The sequence below is a fragment of the Vigna unguiculata genome, chromosome 8 (genome assembly GCF_004118075.2).
Source record: "Vigna unguiculata cultivar IT97K-499-35 chromosome 8, ASM411807v1, whole genome shotgun sequence".
Classification (NCBI taxonomy): domain Eukaryota; kingdom Viridiplantae; phylum Streptophyta; class Magnoliopsida; order Fabales; family Fabaceae; genus Vigna; species Vigna unguiculata.
The window spans coordinates 11549073-11559426 of NC_040286.1; the positions used below are offsets into that span (position 1 = coordinate 11549073).

General features: G+C 32.7%; 1 protein-coding gene across 1 annotated transcript; it reads right to left on the bottom strand.

The window, feature by feature from the left end:
• Positions 1-4014: 4014 nt before the first annotated feature.
• Positions 4015-9955, bottom strand: LOC114194697 (alcohol dehydrogenase 1-like). Its single transcript, XM_028085065.1, has 10 exons — positions 9753-9955; positions 8503-8639; positions 6797-6843; positions 6034-6359; positions 5780-5862; positions 5607-5682; positions 5324-5385; positions 5133-5228; positions 4874-5035; positions 4015-4386 (listed from the first exon to the last, which is right to left on the bottom strand). The coding sequence occupies exons 1-10, from the start codon at positions 9787-9789 to the stop codon at positions 4270-4272; spliced, it is 1143 nt and encodes a 380-aa protein (XP_027940866.1). The 5' UTR covers positions 9790-9955; the 3' UTR covers positions 4015-4269.
• Between the last annotated feature and the right edge of the window lie 399 nt (positions 9956-10354).

The window sequence follows — 10354 nt, forward strand, 5'->3', positions numbered from 1 at the left end:
TTGCACCTCACTCACGCACACACTAAAACCACACTCACTCACTGCACTCTCTCACCATTCACACAACACACAACCTCACAAACTCACATAAACTCACGCACATAACGTACTTCACTCATGCACACACTAAAACCACACTCAGTGGACTCTCTCACCACGCACACAACACACACTCAAACACACTGTCACCTGCACTCTAACCTCCACTGTCACGTGCACTCCAACCTCAAGCTCTCCAACCTCAAGCTCTCATTACAACATTTTGTATCTTGGTTTTACCTCAGTGCTTCTTTGCCTCGCTTGCCTCGCTATGACATCTTCAACAAGAAAAAAAAACACGAAACGAATGTCGAGATCCGTTTCAGAAAAATGTGAAACGAATGTCGACATCCATTTCACATTTTCCTTAAACAAATCTCGACATCCGTTTCGTAAAAAAAAGCAAAAAAAAATGAAATGAATGTCGTTTCAAAAAAATTTGAAACGGATGTCGACATCCGTTTCACATCTTTCTGAAACGGATCTCGACATCCGTAATAGGAAAAAAAATACATAACAGATGTTGACATCCATTTCACATTTTCTTGAAACGGATCTCCACATCCGTAGTGATCACAAAATAAAATATCCAACACAAGAGACAAAATTCCAAGATTCCAACAAACCATTAATAAAAACATGAAGGAATACTAACCTGTAACGTGCAAGAGAACAAGAAAAGCTTTAACAAATTGAGAACCACGTATGGAATGAGCTTGGAGCAACTGAAGCAGTGAAAGCAGGGACACCACCACTGGATAGAGCACCTTCAAATGAAAGAGAGGGAAACCTGGGACCACTGGACAAAGTGTAGAGAATAACAACCGAAGAATTGAACAGAGGAAGCACAAGAAAGAAAATGGAACAGAGACATATTATTTGGGGGTGCAGTGTTGAGTAATAAAAGAAATTGGCCCGCAGTAAATTGAATTTCAATTCTCTCAACCACCGAGACAGGTAAAAAGTTTAATAGGGTCAAAACTGTAATTTTTGGGGGTATAGAAGAATTTTTTGGGGTGTAGGAAGAAGGCCCCGTTTAGACTTTAGTTATGTAATTGGGTTGCTCTTCTCACAAGAGTCCTCAAAACTCACTAAGTAATATTTTTATGCTCAGCCTAATCATTTTCTTGTAATTTTTTTTCATCATATGAATTATACTTTTTTTTATGCTTGACATGTTTTCAAAGTTGCACTAGTTCATGACAAAAGTTCTAAGGCCTGTTAAGATTGCTCCTTATCTTTCAGCCCTAAACTAAAAGGGCTGCCCTTGTAAGTGGGCCTAAGGGCTGGTCCAGTAGATAAAAATCAATCTTAGTTGTCCTAAGTCTCATTTTCCATTCATTTCAGAGAACCTAAGACTACAACTGTCAACCCCCCTCCGCTAGGGTTTGCTTCCACTGTCACGTTGAGTTAAGAGGACTTGTACTCCATTACCTTGAGTCACCCCTTGTGTTGCCGTTCTCCGCTGTTTAGGGGTCGAGATCTCGTGCTTATCATTTTCCAGGTAGGGAAGCTAAGACCTTACTCATATGTCCCGTTTCCTTCATTGTTTGACTGTTATTTCGAGTTTGTGTGGTTGGTGTGTTGCTATTTTGGTTCTGAACGCTTGAAATTGTTGTATGAATATGTTGTTTGGGCTGGAGCGAGGAACTGTTGCAGGAAAACAGTGGCGAGACCTGTGAATCTCGCCCAAGCGGGCCAGTCTCCCCTAGGCGAGATGACCAGGGACTCGCCCAAACCCTTTTTACGCGAAAGGTCGCCCAGGCGACCCACTCTTCTTTTTGAGCGAGCGAGTATCTCGCTCAGGCGAGAGAGGTCTCACCTAAGCGAGATCTCACGTTGATTTCTGGATGCTTTTTGAGCCCTCGCCTGGGCGAAGGGGGCTCGCTTGAGCGAGACCCTTCAGCCTGAGCGAGGTGTTGGGTGAGACAGTGCTGTATTTAGATGCTTGTTTATCCTTGGATGATTGGTATTGGTTTGGGTATGAATGTTGTAATGAGAGACATGTATATAATGGAGTATTATGTATGCGTAGCATGATTCATGAATTGTAGATTATTGGTTTGGTATGAGAATTGGCATGTGAACTAAATGAGATGGGCATTATTAATGTGGCATGATAACGAGATGAGTTGAATTCTATGTACGTGGATTGGAATTAAAGTAACATGGTATTGATATGAGATGAGGCCCTAGACTCATGGGGTGGTGATGACCAGTGGTATGGATTCAAAATGTGATACGTATGAGGAATTGATCCCAGGGGTTGGTATGAAATTGTAAACATGATTTAATGTTCTTGTATTGCTGATTTATGAATGTAGGTCCGTGTCAGTGTGTAATTCCTTGGAGGTCTCTAGGTGAGACCTCCAGGGTTGCGCTTCAGTGGTCGGGATGTAATTCCATGGCCCTTGTTAGTGGGTGTCCATAGTGGTGCCCCATCTGTATAACTAGGTAAGGATTCAAGGTAAGGTTGCATCCTGACACTCTAAGGAGTCAGTTAGTTTCACCTAGAGTGGACTGGCTCCTGTGGTGAGAGTAGCAGGAGGCCTGAAATCTTCTAAGGGCTAACCTTGTGGTGAGGGAAATTGATTTATTGTAACACTGTAACACATAGCTCGGGGGTGAGCAGCTTGGGGGTGAGCAGAGGTATCCACCACAAGTGAAAGCATCCGCTGAATCCGACCAAGTTATATGTATCCGGATGAGTCGAGTCAAGTCGTAGTGTATTGCCTGATGAGTCATAACATACTTGGTTTAAGTGAGTGTATGATATTGTGAAATTATATTGGACTTGATGGATGAAATCTTTTGTGCTTTAGCTTACCCTACTTTTGTTGTTGTGTGTTCTGTTGTGTGGTTCTCTCTCTTGCGATGATCATCAACTTGTAGGTGTGAGCGGATGCGAGGAACAATCGTGGACAACAGGGAGGTGATGATTCCGTTGCATGATCTGCATGGGCTGGATCTTGGTTTTCCTTTAGGACTTTGTCCCATGTATCACGTCATGCTTTACTTTCTCTACCAGTATGGATTAGACTTTTCAACTGTATTCTTTCAGCATCGTGGTGTGTCTAGTTTGTAGGGGTTGGGTTAAGGACCTCAAGACTGCTATATAGTATCATTTATGTGTAACGTTTCTTTAATTACGTTTATTAATTAAATGGAACGTAACAAAAGTGATAGCTCAATTAACATGTCATATCTTCAATTATTTAGTTATTTGTTTCATGCATTATCAAATACTAGACAATATATTAAGAAGATTACAATTTTTTCTTACCATGAATATTATATACTTATCGCCCAAGATAAAATATAGATAAACATATGTGAGCAAGGAAAAATAGCGATCGCTTTTAGTTGAAAAAAAACGCGTGATTTATAGTTATTTTTGTTCTTTTTCTTCTAAGTATATTTTTTATTTATGAATAAATAAATAGTATAATAAAATAAATTACAATTTTAATACAATAATTTCAATTTTCTTAATTTTATTTAAATTTTATCAATGATAGAAATAATTCAACAATACTTTAACACATGTTTATCTTCAATAATTTTTTTTACAAATTATATATTAAGATTAGTTATTTTTTTCTTTAATAAACATACATGAAATTAATAAAAACTAATATACATTTAATTACTTCAATTATTAATCAAATTCACTAATATTAACGAAATTTAAATTTTTATATAATTAACCAAGATTAAATGTGTGTTTAATTATTTTTACTATTAACTAAATTCAAATAAAAGTAATAAATTTAATTTTTTATACTAATATAATAATTTTTTTATTATATTAAAAATTAAACATATCGATATTTATTATATTGAAACAATTATTTACCCTTTATTTATTTTCTAATTTTTTCTTAAACCAACCACATTTTACTCTATTTCCATTGATCTGATTTTTCATCTATTTTTCCCTTCTTACCAAATGGATAAATGCAATGAGGTATAGGATTAATAAAGAAAGAAGGAAAATATAGATATAAATATATTGCAGAAAACAGAAGAAAGTTACAAGACACACCATTCGCAAAAGAAGTGACAGAAGCAGGACGATGACCAAGAAAGTCATCACCTCCATTACCACTTTACACACTCACATATAGCACAGATTCAACAACTGAATTACGTGCCAAATTTATTCTCCAACAACTCTCTTTTTTCACATCAAAGACAAACACTGTTCTCACACCAGAGAACATAACTCCTTCACTCTTCCATGCGGATCAGACACCTTATTCCCTCCCCTTTCAGCATAAGATCAAATGCTGTGTTGATCTCTGAGAATGGCACACTGTGAGTGATAAGTTTCTCCAGTTCCAGCTCCTGCATTATCATTTAAACTCATTCTCATTTCATCCACAAATTATTCAACAATCTTCTACTTACTAATTCATATTAAACTATAATATATAACTAAATGTGAACATTTTTTAGGGTGGGTATATTTTTAGTTCTTCAACTTTTATAAAATTTGTTTTTGTCCGAAATTTTAACGCAGTTTGTTATCCGAACTTTAGAAGTGAATAGATATAATTTTTCGAACCAACCGAGTTAAATTCTTTTGATATGTAAAACAGTTTAAGTTATTTACATTCACATTTCAACATTAACTTGGTATGCTATTTAACATGTAAAACAATAAATTAAATTTCGATGGATTAAAAATGATTATATCTATTATTTTTAAAGTTAGTGAACATATTAAAGTTTGAAATAAATAAGTTTTAGTTTAGAGATTAGAAGCATATTTAACTCAATTTTTTTATGTGGACGGTAGATGTTAAAATCATGATATAGCTCTATGATTTACCTTGTTGAGGTACTTCTCCACAACACCAGGAATATCAGTGCGGGGTTTGAAGTGGCCATAGAAGGTACCCTTCAGAGTTCTTCCTTCCATGAACTTCATGGGATGAGTTTTGAATTCAGCATCCTTGTGTGGAACACTAACAAGCACAGCAACACCCCAACCCTGAGAAGAAACATTTGAAGTTCATGTTTAATAACAAGATCAACTTCATACTGATGTAGCTAGAAACAAGAATAATAGCTCTGGGTTTGGAAAATACATCATGAGTGCATTCAAATGCTGAGATCGAAGCTTGGATGCTTCCAGTGCATTCAACAGCACGATCTACTCCTCCACCAGTCATTTCAGCAATTACCTTTAATGCCACATATCATAGCAAGATAGAGAATTAGTCTATAAAATGAAGTGAAAGTTGGAACTACTTTCGGCATAGTATGAACTATTACTAACCTGTTGAACTGGTTTGTTGTGCTCTTTGGGGTTCACAAAGTCAGTGACCCCAAATTTTTTGGCTGACCAAGAATAGCAATGTAATTAGACATTTGATATACTTAAATCTGAATCATAATTAAATGAACAAAATTTAGGTGTATGTGTTTCATACTATTCTCTATTCAATAATTCTTAAAGGCACTAACTGTCAAGGTAAAAACTATAACACTGATTAAGGAACAATATCACAAACACTTAAAAGGCATCATTCACATCTATGTCTTGTCCTAATTGAATCTACCTTGTTCAAATCGACTGGAAAGTAGATCAACCCCAATGATTCTCGATGCACCAGAAACCCTTGCTCCCTCACAGGCCTAGAATGCAGAGTATAACAAGGTAAGAACTGTAGCCATTATGGTTTTTTAATTTCTTGCAGGAAAAAAAAAAAGCAGTGAAGGATATGAAACATACAGAAAGACCAACAGCTCCTAAACCAAAGACAGCAACAGTATCATTAGGCTTCGGTTTTGCAACATTGACAGTAGCACCAAAACCTGCATGTACAAAATTGACACACGTTAACAAATTCCACATTGTTTTGTTGGCAACATTTTGTTAGCATTATAAGTTTAAAGAGTAGTTTTATGTGGTTCCCCAAAGCAAAAAATAGTGTTAAAAAGCTCAATAAAAAATCTGAAGTCGAAATTAGTAGATATATGACAAACCTGTGCAAAATCCGCAACTGACAACACAAACTTTGTCAAGTGGGGCAGCAGGGTTGATCTTGGCAACACAGCCAGCATGAAGAACAGTGTATTCACTGAATGTGGAAGTTCCAAGAAAGTGGTAAATGGGTTGTCCATTTTTGGAGAACCTTGTTTTGCCATCACTGAGCATAACTCCTCTGTCACTGTTGATCCTTAGCAGCTCACAGAGGTTGCTCTCTTCTGATTTGCAATATTTGCATTCTCCACACTCCCCAGTGAATATTGGGAGTGCATGATCTCCTGGTTTCAGATCGGTCACACCCTCACCCACGCTCTCCACAATCCTAGTTCATTCATTCACATAACCACCATCAAATCATGTGTCTAACTTTTTTATTTTTCTTCATAAGATTTATAATAAAAGGAGTTATAAAATCTAAGATGAGAAGAAAGGAAGAGAAAGGTTATGAATTGAATCCTTGTTAATAATTTAGAAAAAAGAAGATCGATTCCGAGAGTTTAATGTTTTAAGCATCGATTTAGTAAAAGCTGGGTTAAACAAGACAAGATCAACTTGTTAGAAAATAGTAACTTTTTTTAATGTGACAACCTCTTATTCATCCCATCATCATGTCTTGTCTTTATAGGATTATATTCGAAAATTTAAGGGTATTAGATAGTCAACTAATAAGTCTTAAGGTGGAATATTCTATCCACAAAAAACAATTTATTTAATAAATTATCACTTGAAAAATAGTCTTCACCGAATGTAACAACATACCCTGAAGCTTCATGACCTAATATACGAGGAAACAGCGGATTCTGACCCTGGAAAGCAAAACGAAACGACATAAATGCTAGCATACAGAAACATCAATAGGAATTAGAACCTGTAATGTAAGATTTAGTTTCTATCAAATCCGGATACGGACACGATATAGTACAAACACGAAGATGCAACTAAAAAAAATATAGTACACGGGAATATATATATATATATATATATATATATATATATATATATATATTAGTTTTAAACTTTTAATTAACATGTTATTAACTAACACAAAAATAAATCTAATTTATTTATTTAATATCCAAAAAAGTGAAAAATAGTGATTATATAATATTTTTTTCTTATTTTTATAATAATAATATAAACTTGTGTGATAAGTTTACAAGTTTATAAATTATTTAAAAAGTCATTGAATTTGTGGCTATTAACATTGTGTTGAAGTCATGTCAAAATCATATCAAAGATAAAAAAATGTCTTTTAAATTGGACACTTTACTGACATGTATGTCCGATATGTGTCGAACACGAAACACGCCATTGACACAACATGTTCAGGCTTCATAGTAGTACTTGTTTATTTTAAGGAAAATGATTTTTTAACAATTAAATTTTGACAACTTTCTCTTACGATATGAGATGACATTTCCTAAGTGACTACCCATTTTTCCATTTATTCATTTATCTATATTTCAAAATCACTTAAAAAATAACACATCTAAGTATAAATGAAAGATTGTCAAAATTTAATAGTCAAAATATCATTGTCCTTATTTTAATATTAGTTAGAAAGAGTCTTTTCAATAAAATAAAAAACTTTAGATGCGGAGTTTTGAATCAAAACCTAAATAATAAAACAAATTTTTATTTATTTTAAGAGTGTTTACTTTTGTCAATAGTTATAGGAATAAACTAAAAGTGTTATGGAATAATAAGATCGATAAAAAATAAATTAAAAACTCGTACAATTACAACAACAAATAAACAAGTTTTGAGTGAATGAATATCTTAATCATTGAGGTCTATAGTTGCTTTTTGGAGAAGCTGTGTCCTACACATCACTCCGAATAATTATGCATTGGCATGTGACGATTTGCCACGTTTCTGAGTCATTGTCGTCCAACGTGCTAAAATGTAAGATATTTAAAAATGTTTATTTTTTATAACAAAGGTGAGATCGATTTTGTTGATTACTTCCTTTGACTTTGAGAAACTGATTTTGTGATTTGTATTTAGGTTTAAATAAATTTTCAATTCGTGGAATATAGGTTTATCGCGCTTTGGCATTTTTAATTAGCCATCAAAATAACATAATTAAGGAAAATTGAAAAATTAGTCCAGTGCATTTTTTTTTACAAAAGGGTACTAGAATAGAAATATTCCAATATTAAAGCTCGTGCAAAAAAATATAAAATCAAAATATATAGTACAAGCACATAAAACAAAAACACCATGTCATATAAATCAATTAAACTTAAAATTTAATTTAAAAAATTGAAATCTATTAAAACAATGATATTCTCTATTTATATGTTTTAAATTAATCTTATTTTTAATTCATGTCATAATGTAGGAGTAAACATATCATAATGATGATCTCATAACAATTTAATAATAGATGATTCAATAAATTCAAGAAGTAATACTAGAAAATATGAAAAAGACAAATAAAAAAAAAATAAAGTAACAGTTACCTTAACATCCCACCAGTAAACATCAGTACGGCAAAGGGAGTTGAAGAGGATTTTCAAACGCACTTCTCCTTTCCCAGGTGGTGCCACTTCTATCGTCTCTATCGACAGTGGCTTCTCTGGTTCCCATGCCACGGCAGCTACATTTCACACCAAACACAACAACTAATTAAATACCACTCCTAAGGTGATTTAGTACTTAAATTAAAAATAATGAAGAAAAATATCATAAGTTCGATCATCTTTTAACAATTTAGAAAAATAAAATTAGTTTAGTAAGTTTAGAAAGAAGAGTGAGAGAGATCCTAAGTTTAACTATTCCACTAAAAAACTAACAAATAACATTTGTTTTTAAAGAAAACACAACAATTAATAAAATAAAGAGAATAATTTTTACCAATTTCTCTTTATTTTTCATTTCCCTTATTTATACCCTTTTAAGGAATAAGGATTGTCATTGGTCTTATTTCTTGTCAACGTGAGATCTTCAATATACATCTTGTAATAAGGTATTTATATTTTATTTGTGAGATTAAATATTTGTGAATGATTCAATAGTAAGTGACAGAATAACTTCAACAATTATCATTAGAATAAATTTTAATATCATATTAAAAAAGGAGTATAAACATAATTTATCAAAAACAAAACCAAAGAAGAGAAATTATCCCACTAATATATAAATAAATCTCACATTTAGAAAAGCATAAGTACATAAATATTATATAATCTTAAGATACATTTAGAAGTAGAGTGTATTAAGAAACTTAAAAGACAAACTCCATAATCATAAATTTTGGCTTACAAGACTCATTATTAAAAGGATGAGAAAGTTAACCTCTTGAAAAGTTATAAACAACTCACTTACCAACACATATTAAAATGTTTTAGCTTTAAATCTATCCACACTTTTGACTAAAAAGAGTTTCATCCTCTAGATGTTTCTATTCATTTTAATATTTTATCTTATACCCTACATTCTCCAACATAGAGTTTCCTCAATTATATATGATAATTATTTTTTTCGTAAAATTTTACTCTTTTGATTTCCACACTTTCATCTCATCTTTATATAATATGATCATTTTTACATCAATTATATATGAAAACTAATCCCAAAACTCTGAATCCGATTAAAAGTAAACCAAAGCAATGATTTTGCCATATATATTGTTTGGTTTGATGAAAAAAATGAGAACCCTAACTTCACCCAGAGAAGCACATTGAAGAAAACAGAAATGGAGATGGCTCACCTCTGCACTTGATGACTTTACCAGCAGTAGAAGACATGGCTTCAATATATTTTTTTTCAAAGAGGAATTAATTAATTATTGAAAACTTGATGTGATGATTTTGCATTGAAGATGGATACTCTATTTATAGTGGAAAAAGTTGGAATTTTGTACCAAAAAATACTATACTTGAAAAGGAATGTGCATTATATCAGACAATTGTTGGCCCACACCAAGCTATGATGAGAATGGATAAGAACTATAAAGGACGATTCTCTTTGATTATGTTCCACAAATTATTATCATAGTCGCTCTGGAAATTTAACTAAAGTTTAAAGTAGATGAGTTTATAAAATATTTAAGCATGTTGTAAAAAAACATGCAAATTATAAATTTATTTAAAGTATAAAATTATAGTTTAATTATACACTTAAGATAATTTTAATTAATTAGTAGACAATATATTTTTATCCAACAATGTTTAAAGTTTCATCTAAGATGATGTCCCACCAAAAGTTAAGTAAAATTTGATTAAAATCAAACTGGGACAGTGTTGAAATAATTTGATTTGAGTTTAATATGTGAGTTACCTCCAACTCTTTAGTTAAGTACAGAAACTAGAT